Genomic DNA, 20,639 nt, shown 5'->3' with positions numbered 1-20,639 from the left:
GTACTGATACGTATTCCACTGATGTACTGTATGCGGAGAACTATATCTGAAATATAGATCCATAATCAACCTATAGTCAGTGGAATCCAACAATACAGATTTGTATTCATACTTCTGATTGGAGATGAATGGACCCGTGGATGTTCTGGTTTGCAGGGTTCAGACGAACTTTAGTTAAAAGTTCAGTCCAGGACCCGAACTACACCCTAAACCTCATATAAGTCAGTGGAGACCCAAACATCTGTGCTGTAAAATGGTCATAGAAAGAGCTAGGGGGCTGCAGAAGGAAGCAAAATGAGGGAAACTGTCCTGCAAACAAATGTGATGTAATATAAATTTAAAAAAAAATGACGTGGGTTCCCAACTATTTTTGCTAACCAGTACAGTTAAAGCAGACAACTGCGGCAGACAACTGCGGGAGACACCCTCAGCTGTCAGCTTTTCCTTGTCTGCTTATTAAAAATAGAAGGGATCCCACACTGTTTTTTAAATATTATTTAAATAAATAATTAAGAAAAATGGTGTGGGCTCCGCCCTATTTTTGATAACCAGTCAAAGTAAGGCAGACAACTAGAGGCTGGTATTATCAGGGTGGTAAAGGATATCGTTATTTGGCCCCTCTGAACCTAAACATATCAGCCCCCAGCCACCCCATAAGTGGCACATCCATTAGATGTGCCACTTCTGGCACTTTTCGAGGCTCTTCCTGATTGCCCTGGTGGAGTGGCAATTAGGGTAATACTTTTGGATTTGGTGTCAGCTGTGAATTGACAGCTGGCATCAAGCCCAGGGATTAGTAATGGATAGGAGTCTATTAGAAACCCCCATTACTAACCTGCTAAGTATATAGTTAAAACACAAACAAATATTGAAAAAAAATAGTTTATTTGAATAAACAGTCCCCCATACTCCTTTGTTCACCAATTTATTACATTTAAAAAATCCTTCATGTTCCACGTAATCCATGTGATGCAAAACAAAATCACCACACTCCCTCGTTCACCAATTTATTAACTAAAAAGAAATTCTGGAAGTTGTCGCATAATCCAAGAGTGTAATGTCCTACAACGCTCATCGATTCCTGTTGATCTTCGGTATGAGAACTTTTCTCATGGTCACATGACCATGATGTCATCAAAGGTCCTTAACCAGTTTTAACCTCAAAATGGAAATGCTGGGGACTCATAAAAGTGGGGGTCATAGGCAATTTACCAGTCTCCCCCCAAAACCATCAGCCCTGACTTTTCCCAAGGCTTATTTTTGAAGTAGAGTTTATATGTCAAGCATACTCCAAAAATCCTGTAAATTCATGCTAGGGCTTATTTTCCAGGGTAGGTCTTATTTTTGTTGAAATACGGTACATAGAGGACTATGAGCTGTGCATTATGATATATAGAGCACTTTGGGGGTGCATTATACTATTTGGAGGACCATGGTGGTTCATATATAATATATGGAGGACTATATGGGTGCATTATAATACTGTATGTCGAGGACTATGCGGTGCAATATAATATATGGCGTCTACGGGGGTGCATTATACTATTTGGAGGACTATGGGTGTGCATTATAATACAGCATATTGAGGACTATGGGAGGTGCATTTTAATATATGAAGCACTTTGGAGTGCATTACTATATATGGAGTACTATGGGGTGCATGATAATATATGGAGGACTATAGGGTGTAGTATACTATATAGAGGACTATGTGGGGCCCATTATATTATATCGAGGATGATGGGGGGTGCATTATACTATATGGAAGGCAATATGGGGCCCATTATTCTATATAGAGGACAATTATACTATATGGAGTACTATGAGGGGGGTGAATTATACTATATGTTAGGTGATCTGGGACCCATTATACTCTGTGGGGCATTTAATACTATATGGAGAACTATGTGGGGCCTATTATACTATATGGAGGACTATTGGGGGGTGCATTTTACTATATGGAAGGCAATATGATGCCCATTATATTATATGAAGGACTGTGGCAGGGTGTATAATACAATATGGAGGTCCATGTGGGGCCAGTTATACTATATGGAAGGCTATGTGGGAGCTATGATAATATTTGGAGGGCTATGTGGAGGCATTATACTATTTGGAAGGCTATGTGTGGGCCATTATAATATTTGGAGGTTTATGAGGGAGCCTTTAGTCATTATGAAGGCTTATTTGAGGGCTGTGTTGGAGACATTAAACAGTGTGAAGAGGTATGGGGCCATTATACTGTATGTAGGTCCATTATATTGCATGGAGAGCTGTGTGGGGATCTCGGTTGGGATCATACTGTGTTGTGGTCACCATACTTTGCCAGGGTAGGTGAGGGGAGTACAGTAAGGTTATTACACTGTGTGTGTGAAGGATACTGTGGAAAAATTCAATGTGGGAATATGGGAGTATTATACTGTTTGTGGGGCACTTTTATTGGTATCATACTTAGTGTCTACAATGAAAGAGGAATCTAGGGGCTTCAATAGGAGGAAAATTACTTTGAAAGAACTGTAAGGTTATGTAAAGTGTTTTTATATGACCCTCCTGTGAGGATTCATAAGTTTACAGTTACAAAGAGTGACTGCAGACCTATGGGTTTAGACCGGGCAACCTCTTTAATCTAGAACCTATAGTATTGTCCATTAGGTGGCATTAGAGAACCAAACTTTTTACTCTTGGAAAGGGTTCATTTGCATACCTGTTTTTCTCAGGAAGCATTACCTGACTTATAAACATTCCTACTCCAAGGAGAAATTTTACCCCTAAGGCTAGTTTCACACATCCGGCTTTTCGCCGGATTGACGGATTCGGCGCACTCCAGTACAGTGTGATACAGTACAATGGCATCGCAACAACTTCCGGGTCACATGCTCCGGTCACATGACAGCATGTGACTGGAGCTTGTCGCGATGCCATTATACTGTATCACACTGTATTGGAGTGTGCCGAATCCAGCAATCCAGCGAAAAGCCGGATGTGTGAAACTAGCCTAAATAAGACCTACAAACTTGTCATAATGTTCCACTTCTTCAAAGTGAATGAGAATGGCCATACATACAGTGCCACTGCATAGTACATTATTCAGAGTGTTTTATTGTGCCACATCTATTGATAAATAAGATGCAACTCTTTGGGGCTGTATTGCTTTCAGACTTACTGCAAATCAGACTTTACTTTGTTTCCATGGATTCCTTTCAGAACTACAGTAAATGACCATTACTTTCTTCAGTGAAGAGACAGTCTGAAATTACTGCTCTATGCACTGAGACTGAGCAGTTGTTCTTGTAAGGAATGCATGTAAAGAAATGGGCTATGCTTGCCTCCCAGTAGAAATAATAATAATAGCAAAAAAAAAAAAAAAATATATATATATATATATATATTTTTTTTTTTGCTATATACCCATATATACCCATATACTGTATATGTATATATATATATGGGTGTACAGTAGATTCGTGTGTGTATATATACAGTATATACTGTATGTATATATATATATATATATATATATATACAAAGGAAACTGAGATCAATCCTCTTATTAAGAGTATTTGATACAGAATAATGTTGTTTCTTTATATTTTAGATGGATAAAGTTTGAAGAAAAAGTGGAGCAGGGTGGAGAAAGGTGGAGTAAGCCCCATGTTGCCACACTTTCCTTGCATAGTCTGTTTGAATTGAGGACATGTATTGAAAAAGGGACAATTCTTCTCGATCTAGAGGCCAATTCCCTCCCACAAGTAGTTGGTAAGTAGCACATTGATTATTATGCTTTATCAGTATGCGTTATTTAATAATGCGTTGTTATCAAGCTACCAACTAAAAAAAGAGAAAACCCATGTGATATGTATAGCATATAACTTTATCATTCACTAATATAAGAAGGTGTTATCCCAAGAATATCACCACAGAATGGTGGTGCTCATGTCCCATGTGAATGGAGCATGTATGAAGCAGTACAACTCCAATAATCACTATATAGCGCAGTGATCACACATGTGTAGTTCCTCTTCATTCACACGTGGAACACAGTACCCCAATTCTCCTGATGTAGAGGTCCTAATGGTAAGCTGATCACACATTTATGCCTCATCTTTGGCAGTTGGTGGTAAAGGGTGCTTTACACACAGCGACCCCCGTTGTTTGTGCGTCACGGGCAAATTACTGCCCGTGGCGCACAATATCGCTAGTACCCGTCACACATATTTACCTTCCTAGTGACGTTGCTGTGGGCGGCGAACAGTCTCTTTTCTAAGGGGGCGGGCGTCTAATAGAAGCGGAGGGGCGGAGAGCAGCCACATGAAAGTCACGCCCACCTCGTTGCCTGAGGACGCAGGTATGGTGTTGTTCGTCATTCCTGGGGTGTCACACGTAGCGATGTGTGCTGCCTCAGGAACGACGAACAACCTGCGTCCAGCACCAGCAACGATATTTGGGAAATGGACGACGTGTCAACAATCAACGATTTGGTGAGTATTTTGCATCGTTAGCGGTCGCTCGTACGTGTCACACGCAACGCCGCCGCTAACGAGGCCGGATGTGCATCACGAATTCCGTGACCCCCAACGACATCTCGTTAGCGATGTCACTGCGTGTAACGGGGCCTTAAGAAGAGATGAACGGACCTGTGCAAGTTTGGTTTGGTGGGTTCAGCCAGACTTTAGTGGTGTTTGGCCTTCACCATCCCTGAACTATTAGCCTTGTATCTTTGTTGTATCTTTATGCTGTATATTTTGCATGATCATTGCTTTAGTTTTGGATGCAACTTCAGACGAAATGTATCCACTTACAGGCCACAAACGACTGATCACTAAGACTGTTGTGCTTTATCAAACATATTTTCCTTTTTTTTTTTTTTCAGAAAAAATCCTTGATAACCAGATTGAGACAGGGCTGTTGAAACCAGAGATGAAGGAAAAGATCACTTACACTCTTCTCAGGAAGCATAAGCATCAGACAAAGAAATCCAACTTGCGTTCCTTAGCTGACATCGGGAAAACAGTCTCCAGTGCAAGTAGGATGTTTACCAGCCCGGAAAATGGTAATGTGCAGGCCAACTTTTGTGGCTACTTTTCTATTAAATTCAGAAATAATATAGATAATATATAGGCAGTACCTACTATTATAGGAAAAGAATATATACCGTATCACCTACCTAAAGTTTTGCAAAGTACCTTCACTAAAAAAACCTTGTTAATGGATTTCAAGGATGACTCTTCCTGAGGCATTTTTATTTACCTGATGTGTCTTTTTAGGGTTTTTTTCTTTTGTTTGTTTCCTGTGTACCCTTTTCACTTTTTTTTATTACAAACGGTTTTTTTTACCGTTGTCTCAACATGTTTGGCAAGTCTTTTTTCATGGAGTTTTCGAGATTTTTTTTTAACTCTATTCAATAATGAAGAAACTGATTGCAATTTTTCAGGCAAAACACAGGCATCTTTTGAACCTTCCTTTGCCTTGTGTTGTAAAGTATATAGCATCCATAGAGCAGAAAACATCTGAAGAATGGCCAGCTGACTTCTGTTAACCACTTGCCGTCTTTGGAAATGTTAAGTTGGTTAAAGATGCTCAAAAACCTAAAAATATGAACAGCAAGACGTTTTTACATAGCAATGCACATGTTCATTCTCTCAAGTGTTTACTAAGTGCTTCTTCAAGCAGGTTTCAGAGCGAGCCCTCCTGAAAAAGACATTGTATGCACACACCCTAAGGGGGCTTTACACGTTGCGACATCGCTTCCGAAATATCGTCGGGGTCACATCTTTAGTGATGCAAATCCGGCGCCGGTAGCGACATCGCAACGTGTAAATCCTAGGTGCGACGATAAATGATCGCAAAAGTGTCGAAAATCGGTGATCTGTGTAGCGTCGTCCATTTTCATAATGTCGGGTCGACCGCAGGTACGATGTTATTTGTTGCTCCTGCGGCAGCACACATTGCTGTGTGTAAACCCGCAGGAGCGACAAACATCACCTTACCTGCGTCCCGACGGCAATGCGGAAGGGAGAAGGTGGGCGGGATGTTATGTCCCGCTCATATCAGCCCCTCCACTTCTATTGGCTGGCTGATTAGTGACGTTGCGGTGACATCGCTGTGACGCCGAACGCACCTCCCCCTTGAAGGAGGGATTGTTCGGCAGTCACAGCGACGTTGCCGAGCAGGTATGTGCGTGTGAAGCTGCCGTAGCGATAATGTTCGCTACGGCAGCAATCACCACATATCGCATGTGCGACGGGGGCGGGTGCTATCGCGCTGGACATCGCTAGCAATTGCTAGCAATGTCGCAACGTGTAAAGCCCGCCTAAGGTTTCAGTTGAATTGTCGGATTCACTGTGGGTTACATTGCTTCCTGTGATAATGTTTTATCATTTATTTACAGAGTAGGTAAAATAAAATTATTATGGGAACCCAGCAGTCACACATCCATCAATCATGGTTTCCCGCCATAAATGGAGCAGTTTAGCCATATGCCGGGTGAAACATCACCAGTGACGCAAAACGGTCTCATGCCCAATCTGGAGCCCACTTCTAGTCCAATGTTGTGTTACTCCCATTTGGGAAAAGAAAAAAAAAATTATATTGTGGTGAGCACTGCTTCGCATTTATCTTTTTTTTGGCTACATGAAGCGTTCCTGTGAAATCCCCGCTGAAATGGGCGAGATATAAACAATGTTTATTCTTTCAGTGGTTTTTATATCTCCTACTAATTTAAATGGCAAGAGACCATCAGTGCATGCAAGATTTGCTTCCCTCCACCCACAACAACAAAATATCTTATGGTGGGAAACCCCTCTAAGTAATACAACAAGGTGATGGAATATTATTGCTGTATTTTCCCAGTGTTAAGAGCTGCTATCATCTTTTCTAACATGTCATTATATACTAATTGTAGATTTTCTTTCCTTCTTAAACCTCTAAAGTTGTGAACACTTTAGGAGGGAGAGAGGAGGGCTTGATGAAAAACTCCTTCCTTTCAGGTGAACAGCATGGCACATCAAAGCTGTCTCATTTGTCTGTTTCATTCAAGGTGTTTTCAGCCTGAACCCTTGATTGTGCTTGTAGGGTGTCCGTCCAGTCTCCACCGCCTGGCATACATGTTTAGCTGCATGTAGAAGTTGTAAGCTCAGGTTGACCATACCCATTTCCATAAATATATATATACCATTAACCATATTTCTGCCAATGGGCCTGGCTACATTTACATGGCATGATGCTGTGCAATGATTCCCATTGCATATAGTGATCATATGATCTCATAAATACGTTTTTATGTTCAAATAGTATAAGTATACAGTATGTATGACTGTTTATTTTACATTTATGGATCCTGTGCCCCTATCCTACTGACACTATCCAGTTACTCATTTATTGGCATGGCCTTATTGCATATCCATGGGTTGATTGTAATAGTGACCATTCATGTATGTCACCATTACATGTTGCATATCACAAATTGCTTTTCTGTTATTGATTTTGCTTAGCTTCTAGACCAGTAAAGTTGTAAATTATGCTATGTATCTTTAATATGATTTTCAATCAATTATTAGATTTAAATAAATACTTTCATCACAATGTTTATTCTCTTCACATATTGCAGTCATCATATTGTATAGCACTTTGTGCTTATAATTGCTCATTTTGACCATCCACCCAGTTAATTCTTCTCTTTTTCATTAGATCTATCATATGATTAATAACAGACTAGCTGAATCTTTCTAAGCACTAAGTAGAGACAGGAAATCTTTTTTTTTTTGCATGAGTCACCACTGCAAAATACCCTGGCAGGGGGAGAGGGAAGCAGCTGGGTCAGTAGTTGAATAGGGAGAAAACTCATGGAGGGAAAAGAGACTTCCTGTTTCTACATAGAACAGGTAAAAGAAGAGAATTAACTGTGTAGAAAGGCAAAATTAGCAATTGTATGTACACAGTGCTATATAATATGATTGCAATAAATAAGGATAAAATCTTTGATGAGAGTGTTTTATTTACTTATAAAAAAAATGCCTCCAAACAGTTCAGTGAAGCATTATTACTCTGCAAGAAATGATCAAGTCATACTAGCCTGAGAAATAAATACAGTGGGTATGAATTCCTCCTACCATCCAGATTTTACCTGCCAACCTTAAACTTTATTCTGCTCCTTGCCAGCTTCAAAACTTCTCTTAAAGGAGTTTTCCTATAAACAAAGTTAATTTTAGTTAAAAGATCTTGGAATAAAAATAAGTTCCACAATTTGATGTTGGTAAAAAAAAATATTCATGTGCTGAGATAATCTTATATATGGGCCCCTGCTATGTGTTGTGTATTTGCCGTGTCTCACCCTACAGGGACATGGTGTGATCATCTCCTGGGCTAGGGAGGAAGTAAAAAATTAGACAGAAATTACAGTATGCGATTGGAAATACATTTCTTTTTTAGGTAAGACATTTTTAAAAAACAGACAGGGAAATGTTTTACCTCACAAAAAGAATCAGCTGTGATCCCATGCTGTAATGTCTCTATACATTTTTACTTCCTCTCGGACCAAAAGATGTGGAATGACCAAATCATGTCCCTGTACGGTCAGACACGGCCATTACACAGTACATAGCAGGGGCACATATATAAGATTATCTCAGCACAGGAACATTTTTTTTTAATCACATCCAATTGTGGAACTTATTATTATCCCAAGATCTATTGATTAAATTGAACATTAAAATGTATTTTGTTTGCGGAAAAAACCCTTTCAACTCTTTCTGGTTCTCACTAAAGTGCAGGAATCTGAAAGATAAAGAACCATAAATTAAAGGGAACCTGTTAGTAGATTCATGCCTCCCAAACCACAGGCAGTATGAAGCAGAACCTGGATTTCTATCAGGTATGTTTTACTTTGAAATGCTGCTGTATTTCAGAGAAAACTATTTGAAAGGCCAATGACATGCTTGGCTGGCTTCTCCCCTTATGTATACAAATGGGAGCAACTTGTCAATCAAATGGAGCTGGGTAGGGAAAAGCCTGGTGAGGTTCACTTCAGACTAGTCGGGTCTCTTCCTATAGCCCCCAATAACTTTCAAAACTATGGTTTCTCCAAAATGCTGCAGGGCTTCAAAGTGAACACATCTGACTGCACTATTGTCAGGCTCCCATTCATGCTGCTTGTGGTTCGGACAGCACAAGTCTAATGACAAGTTCTCTTTAAGGGGTTTTATAGAAATACAGCATACTCTATCTTTTTTATCTAAAGAGTAACTAGACTCACTTTAGCAGACACTTGAATTGACTGCACATGAGTGAGATTACAGGTCCTGAGGCCATTAATTGCATACCTGACCCCCAAGAAGTACACAACACACCTGCTTGGGTGTGCACACGGCGTGGAGTATGGATTCAATGGAAAGTATAAGCTATAAAGCTGTTAGCTCCTGTTTGCTGAGCACTTCTTGGAGGGCTAATGTACAATCAATGGGTCTCAGGATCTGGACCCACTAATCTGTAGGCAGTTCAAGTTCCTGCTAAATAGGAGTAATCCATAAGACAGCTAGGTTGCTAAGTGTTCTTACCATTTTTAAATTATCTGCTCAATGCCAGTGAATGGAGACTGCTAATAATATTGTCCCGAGAACGTGTAATTGACAAAGTGCAGATTAAGCCACACACCATAGGAGAGGACAGCCCTTCACTTTTAAGGAGGAAAATGTCCACTGACAGGTTCTTCGCATGCCTTTTAGGCCATCTCCAAATTGGTCTTGGGTTTACATGCAACAACTGTATATTTCTTTCCATGCTACATTCATTTCCCTACTAGCTATATACATTATATTATATGTATATACTGTATAAGCCCAAGCTCAAATATAACAGACTAAAACAAGTGGATAAAACCTCCTTAAAGTGGTTATGTGCAGTTAGAAGTCACCTTTTGGAAACCGGTAAGTAGAGTACAGATACGGCTAAGAATCGGCTTAAAGGGGCTTCAAAAGAAAAGGCTGCTGTCATTCAATGTGACTGGAGATTGTGACAATGTGTACACTGTCATGATTTCCCTGTATTCCCCATGTGGTTGTGATTTGAATTTTTGCGATTACATAATCTCACTTTACTTCTCGGGTATTGAGAAAAAAAAAAGAAAAAAAAAAAAGAAAAAAAGGGAGCCAGCACGATCTGAAATTGGCATGCATCATATAAAAAGTGAAAATTCACAGATTTATTCCAACTGTACTGTAATAAAAAAAAAAATGAGATTTTTAGCAAATAATTGATCAATTTTTTGAGCCACCCCTGCCAACGTCACGGCAAATCTCAATAGGGGGGTCCTATTCTATATTCTGTATTTCATGTGCCATACGGCCTCCTAGATAAAGTTAAAAGCAGAACCATAATGGAGCACACATACCTGTAACCTGTATATAGCCGCTTCCATGTTGCAAAAAAGGCAATTGTGGATAGAGACCAGCCTAGGTCCCAGCATGTGGAGCAAGCCCTACACATACCAGGACTATATCAAAACTGATCCTCCCAGTGCCAAACAGCAACCATTGATAAAGGCGGACCAGATCCAAGAATGGTGCCATACTTGGATCTGGTCCGCCTTTATCAATGGTTGCTGTCTGGCACTGGGAGGGTCAGTTCTGATATAGTCCTGGTATGTGTAGAGCTTGCTCCACATGCTGGGACCTGGGCTGGCCTCTATCCACAATTGCCTCTTTTGCAACATAGAAGCGGTTATATATACAGGTTACAGGTATGTGTGCTCCATTATGGTACACCATACTTGGATCTGGTCCGCCTTTATCAATGGTTGCTCTCTGGCACTGGGAGGGTCAGTTCTGATATAGTCCTGGTATGTGTAGAGCTTGCTCCACATGCTGGGACCTGGGCTGGCCTCTATCCACAATTGCCTCTTTTGCAACATAGAAGCGGTTATATATACAGGTTACAGGTATGTGTGCTCCATTATGGTTCTGCTTTTAACTTTATCTATGAGGCCGCATGGCACATGAAATACAGAATATAGAGTAGGACCCCACTATTGAGATTTGCCGTGACGTTGGCAGGGGTGGCTCAAAGAATTGATCAATTATTTGCTAAAAATCTCATTTATATTACAGTACAGTTGGAATAAATCTGTGAATTTGCACTTTTTATATGATGCATGCCATTTTCAGATCGTGCTGGCTCCCCTCTTTCTCGGGTATTGAGACTAGTCATCATGTGCCTGCATATATACTTATCATATACATTCAGTCAAGTTACCACCTACACCCATGAGGAATATAGGGGACTCATGACAATGTGCTCATTGCTATTCTTCTGAGACTGGATAACCCTTTTAAAAATTAGTAAATGGGTTTTTCAGTGCTTTAACATTTATGGCCTACCATCAGAATTTGACTTGTGAGGGTCTGATCTTAAAACTCCCTAGTGATTAGCGCAGTGAAGGGGCACCTAATGGATTCTATAAGTCTGCTGTGGCATCATTCTTTGTTAGTGACGTTCTCATTTTAGAGTAGGATCATTTATTAGACTGTACCTAGAGCAGCCATCATTCCTGATGCATTTACTGTTAGGTCTCTGCTCCTTTTCAAGCCTTTAGTTGTCTCTCTCTCTTGTTCTTCTCACCTTTATTTTGCTTTCCTTTTGCTCTTCCTGCTGCCGCGGCTTCCACAATTTCTGCTTTTCGCTTGCGAAAATAGCACGCAGTCCTCTAGAAAACTCTGTGCCCTGCCTGGCAACCCGCATGTCGGATGATGATCTCCGAGTGCGGCGAAGCCCCAGCATGGGATGGCTCAGCAGTAAGTTGGGGGAAATGTGTGTTGTGGGAAATGTGTTGAATAATCGGTACACCATAGCTTTATTTAGAATGAATATAGTAGATCATGCAGAATTGTATGTATTTTCCTCTATACATGCTGCCTTCTATGGGCCACCTTTGTAATTGAACCCATGGTAGAGTAGGGCTTATGTCATTTCAACAGCCTATTGTTCCCGGGAGAAAACACTTGGCCATATTTGTGCTTACACCTGCAGAGATAGATGCTCATCTGCAATTACATCTCATGTGTTGTCAACAAGCTTTCTCTCCAGATTCAAGTGGTTTACCCTCTTTAATATAATCATAGTTAATAATTACAAACTGATGAATGATTTTACCATAAGATGAATGGGATGCTTATCTATAATTGGCCTTCTGGGAGATGTAAAAAAGATCAGGGATGCAGCCTACTGTAGTATCTGAGATCCGTGGTGCTGTTTGAGTTCTTGCCCTGGAGAGTACTACTTTGGTGACAGATCTGACTTACAAGAATAGGTGAATGAGTTTGATTTGTGCGTAGAATACTGGGAAGATAAAAGGTTTGTCCTATAAATGTTATATGAAAGTTATCTACAGGGTAGATAATAAATGTATGTTTGCTAGTTTTACAAACATTAGGACCCCTGTCTATTACAAAGAAGAAGGTCCCAAAGTCCCATGTGTGAATGAAATGATAAGGAGCATGTGTGAACATTGCTCCATTCATTGTCTGTGTTATTCACACATGCTCACTACTGCTCCACTTACACAGGAGACTTTTGACCATGGGTGTAATGATCGCTGTCGCCCTTGCTGTAGGGGGGACCACTGACCCCAGTGCCTACTTCAGCTGGTTGTGTGTCCGAGGACGCACATTCAGCTGTAGTGTATAGCGGTGCAGAGACCATTCAGGTACTTGCACTGCTATACATTCTGCCAGCCAATCAAGAGTCTGGGGGCGCATGTCAGTGATGTCATGAACCATGGAGCACATGCCGATGTCAGCTGCAGGCTCCTGTGCCGACATCAAAAAGGACACGGCAGGGTAGCAGAGCAAGGTGAATAGAATGTTTTTTGGGTGTTTTGTAAGGCAGAGGCAGAACAGGGAACATATATACCAGGATGGGGGCATATATATCAGAATAGGGGACATATATACCAGGTTCCGGCACATATATACCAGGAAAGGGCTCCAGATGAAGGAAATATTTATTAGGATAGGCCCAGAATGGGGAACATATATATAGGATAGGCCCAGGATGGGGGACCTATATACCTGGAAGGGACCCAGGATAAGGGACAGTAGTACAGAATGGGAGACAGTACTACAGCTTTAACAGTTATTGCTTAATGTTGTTTATAGGACAACCCCATTAAGGAGTCAAGAGTAGACACAATATTTTGACCCTAAAGGTCCACTGTTCAATTACATAGATACATGAGTTGAAAAAAAGAAAGACTTAGGTCATCAAGTTCAACTTTATCCACCAGTTACACATTCTCTACCACTAGATGATTTCTAACCAAAAATGCTATATGTTGTGAGAAAAGCATCCAGCCATTTTATAAATGCATTTATAGTGTCTGCCATTACAACCTCTTGCGGTATGGCATTCCATAGTCTGACTGCTCCAACTGTAAAGAACCCTTTCCTATTTATCTTCCTGATCCAGCTATCTTCAACATATAATCAATGTCCCTTGGTCCTTTATAAGGTCTTTGGAAGAAATAAATAATGTTAATTGGTATATTAGATTTAGTAGTGGCCATCCTTCATGGCCTATCCTTCACATGAATACTGCATACTTTGAGGTAGTTAAACCAGTTCTAACACTCAAGTGGCTTGCAAACAACAGTTGTGATCGGGTCCTGGAAATAACTATTGTAAAACATAGACTTTTTGATCAGAGTTGAGTAAAGTTTTCATTTTCACCTTGTTCACCCAGTAGGCTAGTCAGTTCCAGCTACCAACTTTCAGAGCCCTACATTTTTACTAGAAACTATAACAATATTTTGCCTCTGGAGCTTGAATGTTTTCTTTTTACCTTTTCTAGTTGACATCCGATTTGTATGACAATCCCTTGGACCTTATAACAGCTTAGTAGAAATCAATTGAAATTTCAGGTTCTGAATTTAGCAGAATTTTACTTTTTAATCTCTCCCTTCTGGGACGTGGCTTAACTCCAGCAAGCAATTTTTGGAGCCATACACTGTTATTAGAAACTATCATGTTTTTTTTGCTGTAGTTTTTAGAATGTATGTATTTAGTTTTATTACAAGCAGCAAATCAGGTGGGTGATAACATTGGATCTACTTGGCCTGGCATAAAACCATGTTGTCAGAAGGTTCATATATTTACTGCCCGGGAAATAGACAATTATAATGGACAGGCAGAAGAGTGCAGTAATGAGGACATTTTTCTAAAAAACCATAAAATAACATGATGTTTTTTTCGAGGAGGCTATTACTTAAAAGCATCTATTAAGAAGAATCCTTAGTAAATAAGACCTCTTCAAGTGTTAAAAATATCTGAATTATTTTTTATTTCGCAACATTCCTAATTAATTATGAATTGTAAAGTTGCTGCGGAATATGTTTGGTGCTATATAAATAAACATTATTATTATTAATCAGTACACCCATAAGACTTGTCCAATATGGCTATAGAGTACTGTTTGAGTGTCATCTTGCCGTATAGTGGAGTGTCAAACTGTTAATACAGCTACGTTAATGCATTTGATCTAGAAGTCATTTTGTACTAAGTGCTATGAGCACAGCATATATACAAGTCCTAAGTGATGAAAATCTTAAAATTCAGGGTGAAAATAGTAAGACTATGGTAAACTTGAGGTATAAGTGGATTGGGGGTGGAAGGGAATGTAGCTGTTTATATCGAGTCCTATTCTTTATTCTTTCTCGCTGTTTTGCTTTACTTTTATAGGATAAGAGCACAGTTGTAATAATTAGAATTTACAGCTGTAAAAATGCAGATTGCGCTTGCCTTTATTATTTCTGAGGTGGGCGAAAAATAGCTCTCCTGGGGCTTTCTCCAGCCTTAAACTTAGTCACAGACTATTTAGAAATGCACGTTCCTGTTTATTAATATCCTGAAAACAATTATGTTTGCCTAGGCTGTTATTTTTACTGTTAAATGTATAGGAGCAAAATGTTAAGAGCGACGATTTAGGTTGAAACAGCTCAATATGTTCATATGACATTTACCCAGCAGGCCGGCCTCATTGTTACTATGCACAATATGCATTAAATATGTAATTTGTTACTGCGAAACCATTTTTATTTTTGTATTGAAATGCATAGAAAGCGCGTTCTTAGTTTTATGTAACCTCACACACTGTAAGCACACATGGGGTCTTTTCACGGGAGCCATGTCTGTACTTGAGAAAGCTGCTATATAATATAGATTATGTCTTTGCCCTTACAATGTCACATCAAAATACCAATAAAACCAAGTACACCATGGAACTAGCCTAGATATTATTTCTGTCATATGGATATGGAAATGTGTGCCTGTATGTACAGGCACAGCGGGTCAAGGCTTAATAATATTTGGAGTAACTTATAGATATAGCTTTGTGTTTGTGGCATATTCTTGTAGAATCTGCTTTATTTGTCCGGTAGAGCACAGCGTCTTTTCCCTTCTTAGATTTTGTCCTGCGTCTTTTGTATGTTATATATACCGAGTGGGCATTTTTGAATCCTTGAGATGTGGGCTAATATAACTTCTTGTGTTTACAGGTAGCCCAACAATGACACATCGAAACATGACGTCTTCTAGTCTGAATGACGTTTCAGACAAGCCTGACAAAGATCAAGTAAGTGTACACATATACCTCCACAGCGTACATTTTATCCAATTGCCTGTTTTATGGCTGGGCAGGATTAGAGTTAAAGAGGTTTTCCGGTTATATGACTTTTATGTTATGATTTCTAGGATATGTCATCAGTCATGAGTGGGATTCCATCTCTTGGGACCCCCACTGAATCCTAAAATGAAGGGGCAGTGGTTATGGTTAATCACTATGGCTCCTTACCTGATTTTCTCTGCGCAGAGGCACTCTAGATCACCACTGTACAAGAATCTAAAGGTCCATGCACACAGATTGACCAGCAGCACTAAACGGCGGCTGATCAGTAAACTCTTACCAATTAGTGGTTGTTTAATAGCCTGTTTACACAGGCAGGCCGCAGTAAACGATGAGCTCTGAATCATTTGTAATAGATCGCTCAGTGCACATAGGTTGCCATTGTTCTCGGCAACATGAGTTCAAGTGTAATCACTTGACGATAAACCACCGAGAACGATGATCTTTGGTGCTGCACAAAAGATCATTTCACCCAATGAATGAGCATTTTGTTAATTCGTAGGGTGATCTTTTGCCTGTTTACACTGCAAGATTATTGTAAAACGAGTGCTTATAAGAACATATATTCACAGTTATCAATCAGTGTAAATGCAGCTTAAAAAACAGCACATGGCAAATTATCAATTATCTAGAATAGGTGTAACTTACTGATCACTATGGCCTGATAACTAGAATAGGGTTTTATAGTCCCTATTTAAATGGAGAGATGCCCATGGACATGGAACCGCTGTGTGTGCGCTGGCAGGATTTATAAGTCTGCAGTCACATAGAGTGACACATAGTGACTGCAGACTTATCATTGTAGACCGGATCACCCCTTTAATGCCATGTGTGATCTGATCTGGTACCAGTTTATGGCAGGGAGAATTTTCGAATTTTGGTTCAATTTGATCCTCTACAGCTGAGATTTGGTGCCGGTCTTTAATAGCATAGGTAAAGTGAGGTCATGTCGATAGATTTTACATGCCATAGGTGTTACTGTAGGTGAAATTATTTCACCTTCAGAGATGGAGGCAGCTGCTGAAAGACTGCTTTCCATAATCCGATTATAAGCACTAAGCAGCATGGCTCTCATATATCACATAGAGAATAAAGCAGCCGGAAAGCTGATTGTGTATGGGCCAGGAGAAAGGCAAAGGAGAATGTCCTGCACTGCTAACACGAGCCAAGGTAAAACACAATGGGATTATAATTAGGGATGATCGAATACTTCGATTATTTGGCTTCGTGAATATTTTCCGAATACCTCGCCGCTATTCGACTATTCGCGAATATTCGATGCACAATGTAAGTCTATGGGAAACCCGAATAACAACTATTCAGTACTATTCGGGCTTCCCAGAGACTTACATTGCGCATCGAATAGTCGAATATCGAAGAGGTATTCGGAAAATTTTCGCAAAGCCGAATAATCGAAGTATTCGATCATCCCTAATTATAACATTATCATTCACACATAGCTGCATAGATAGATCTGGAGATTATCAGAATATGGATACGCATTTATGTATAACACCATTGCAGCAATTTTTTTTTTCTTTTAGTACTAGATCGGTGCTTTAAGTAAGTCCCCTGCCCCCTGTCTTATACTTACCTTCTGACAGCTTCACCTTTTACTGACATCACTCCAGTCTAGCAGCGCCATTTTGTGCCCATGTAGCGCCAACCAGAGCCTCACAGTGCCACACCCATATCTTCTAAAAAATAGGAATAACGTTTGGAACACCATTCTAAGTCCGAACTGGGTGCAAAAACCTAAAAAAACATCACTATGGGGAGATAAGGTATGCACACCAGTGACTATGTAAGGGGAATACATGAAATAGCAGAAACTGCTGTGTGAATACTGACTTGAAAAATCCAATAGCTATATGCAAGAGTGAATATGTGAAAAATGGAATCTGCATTACTGCCATGAACATATGAATCAAGAGAAATTTAGCTACTGAATTGATCAATGCAATAGAGCCCCAACACTACGCCAAAGTATTTCTCTACGTTGGGGTCCCTAGCTTGTGTGTGTCCTCTCATGCAGTTAAAAAACCTACCCTGTATGGGAAGCTGAGACCCAGGCTATTTATGCGTATGATATGGATTGGCAATAGGTGTGGTTGGGGAGGGTTCACAAACGAAAAAATACTAACAAATAGGAATAACGTTTGGAACACCATTCTAAGTCCGAACTGGGTGCAAAAACCTAAAAAAACATCACTATGGGGAGATAAGGTATGCACACCAGTGACTATGTAAGGGGAATACATGAAATAGCAGAAACTGCTGTGTGAATACTGACTTGAAAAATCCAATAGCTATATGCAAGAGTGAATATGTGAAAAATGGAATCTGCATTACTGCCATGAACATATGAATCAAGAGAAATTTAGCTACTGAATTGATCAATGCAATAGAGCCCCAACACTACGCCAAAGTATTTCTCTACGATGGGGTCCCTAGCTTGTGTGTGGGAAGCTGAGACCCAGGCTATTTATGCGTATGATATTGTGAACCCTTCCCAACCACACCTATTGCCAATCCATATCATACGCATAAATAGCCTGGGTCTCAGCTTCCCATACACGGTAGGTTTTTTAACTGCATGAGAGGACACACACAAGCTATTGGATTTTTCAAGTCAGTATTCACACAGCAGTTTCTGCTATTTCATGTATTCCCCTTACATAGTCACTGGTGTGCATACCTTATCTCCATACACCCATATCTTCTGACTGACTGGATGTCAGAAGTTACATCACGCAGTCTCACTGCAACTCTATGAGAGCCAGAATAAGGCCAGAATGAGGCTCTCATTGAGTTGTACTGACTTGTAACTTGCAGCGCGCTCCATGAAACACTGGAACTGGTGTCAGGTTACAAACAGCCGAAGCCTGATGGAGCGGCGGTAGAAGATGAAGACACCAGAAGGTGAGTATAAGACAGTGGGCAAGGGACATACATTTAAATCATCACTGCAGAGGTGCAATAAAAAAACACTGCAGTTGTTGCAGGGGTGGTGTGGGTTTGTTATAGTCACGGGCGGTGGGCTGCACAGTCCTGCAGTCCGCGCCATGTCCACCTCCGCATTGCAAAGGATTAAGTGCTGATCACATTCTTTCAAGAACACTTCAGACACGGAGTCCAGATTCTTAAGAATCAGTTCTTTAGTGGAACAATCACGTAACACATGCAAAGCAGATACATTACGGGCACTTTTTAACGTTACAAGGGCAGCACAATATTCCATCAATAACACTTTAAGTGCACACTGTGCCTGGTTCCGATAATCTCATTCTACCAACTAACTTCATGAAGCCTCCTAGTATAGTCTAATAGTCCTTGCAGTACTGTCTTGTCCTACCCACAGGGATTTAGCTTCAGAAAAACTATTGAGACAGCTGTGGCACGCAGCTCGTTCACTATGTAGTACGGGACCTTTTTGCCTGACTCTCCATTGCTGGAGTCTTCTACCTGGAACACCAGAGAGTGACAGCTGCTTTCCACGGGGACGGGCTCCTTAAAGTCCTGACCTGGTGACATGTGGACAACGGACTACTCATGTCCAGGGCCCGGGGTTGACCCAGAGGGTCCGGCCAAAGTGACTTGGGTCCACTAAACTCGCCACACATTCCACAGATGCAGCTTTACTGTATTAACTCTCCTTCATGACTAACTAAAACTTGGCTGCTGCTTATCTTCTACTTACTCAAATGCCACCCCAAAGAGAATGTCTAATAAACCTTTAACCCAATCCCTACCTAGCAAGACTAAGGGAAGTTATTCAAAACCCGGCCACTAGGTGGCCACATTACCCACTAAAATACAATATCACATTTACTCCAATAGGCAGTGGTTTGCAGGACAGGGGCAGCTGAGCCTTACACCTCCTTACACAGTGGTACTGTAAATGGAGCCTGTCAGCAAAAAAATGACTGTTCAAACCAAGCATAGCACTCTGTAGGGACATTGGAGTAATAAAAATATTGTTTTTTGTATCGAAATCTGCTTCTTTTTCAGACATCATTCTGTGTTCAATATATTGAAGTATATATCCTTTGCATGACCAGGCAGTTCAATCCCCTTTAACAACCCAACTCAGACTATCCCACAGCGGAACAGGTGAATCCCCCGGTGGTCTGCTGTGCAGGAGTGAGATCCAAATCCCTCTCTGTGAGCAGTAGTGGACACAATATATTTGATTCACTGTGTACATACAAAGGCAGTATCTTAACTCTGCTACGATATCTATACTCTTCTTGCTTTGAACACTCATTTGTGCGCTGACAGACTCCCAGTGGTTTTTCATTTTTTTTGGTGCTGTAGTGGACTGATGACAGTCCTATACTGTCTCCGTTTTATGTTGTTTCTACGGCAACTAGGATTTGTAACTCAATCTATATAAAATAAGAAATTTCCTAAAAGTATGAAACAGGTGCATCTGAAAGGAACTGTCTGTGAATAGAGTTCTTTCTACTACATATGTATATTACTTTAATTCTTCGGCTCATTCCTAGAGTTTCTGTAGAGATGACATTACTGTGGTCCTGTACTTTCTTTTTCTGTACAGACGATATTACTGTGTTCCTTTACTTTGTATTTCTGTACAGATGAAATCCCTGTGGTCCTATACTTTCTTTTTCTGTATAGATGATATTACTGTGGTCCTGTACTTTATTTTTCTGTACAGAAGATATTACTATGGTCCTGTACTTTCTTTTTCTCTAGAGATGATATTACTGTGGTCCTGTACTTTATTTTTCTGTACAGAAGATATTACTATGGTCCTGTACTTTCTTTTTCTCTAGAGATGATATTACTGTGGTCCTGTACTTTCTTTTTCTGTGCAGATAATATTACTGTGGTCCTGTATTTTCTTTTTCTGTACAGATGATATTACTATGGTTCTGTACTTTCTTTTGTCTGTACAGATGATATTACTATGGTTCTGTACTTTCTTTTTCTGTACAGATGATATTACT

At 40.2% G+C, this 20,639-nt stretch overlaps 1 protein-coding gene across 14 annotated transcripts in view; it reads left to right on the top strand.

The window, feature by feature from the left end:
• SLC4A4 (solute carrier family 4 member 4) overlaps positions 1–20,639 on the top strand; it is a 328,597-nt gene that overhangs the window by 217,103 nt on the left and 90,855 nt on the right. For 8 of the 14 annotated variants that reach the window (XM_075351257.1, XM_075351249.1, XM_075351265.1 and 5 more), the window contains exons 6-10: positions 3,596–3,756; positions 4,871–5,050; positions 6,930–6,986; positions 11,685–11,783; positions 15,539–15,615. In XM_075351257.1, coding sequence (XP_075207372.1) covers positions 3,596–3,756; positions 4,871–5,050; positions 6,930–6,986; positions 11,685–11,783; positions 15,539–15,615 — 574 coding nt within the window. The remainder of the gene's footprint in view (positions 1–3,595; positions 3,757–4,870; positions 5,051–6,929; positions 6,987–11,684; positions 11,784–15,538; positions 15,616–20,639) is intronic. The other 6 variants (XM_075351305.1, XM_075351320.1, XM_075351313.1 and 3 more) reach the window with 2 other exon arrangements.

This window comes from Anomaloglossus baeobatrachus, chromosome 1, assembly GCF_048569485.1.
Source record: "Anomaloglossus baeobatrachus isolate aAnoBae1 chromosome 1, aAnoBae1.hap1, whole genome shotgun sequence".
NCBI lineage: Eukaryota > Metazoa > Chordata > Amphibia > Anura > Aromobatidae > Anomaloglossus > Anomaloglossus baeobatrachus.
This window is presented reverse-complemented; position numbering and strand designations above follow the sequence as displayed.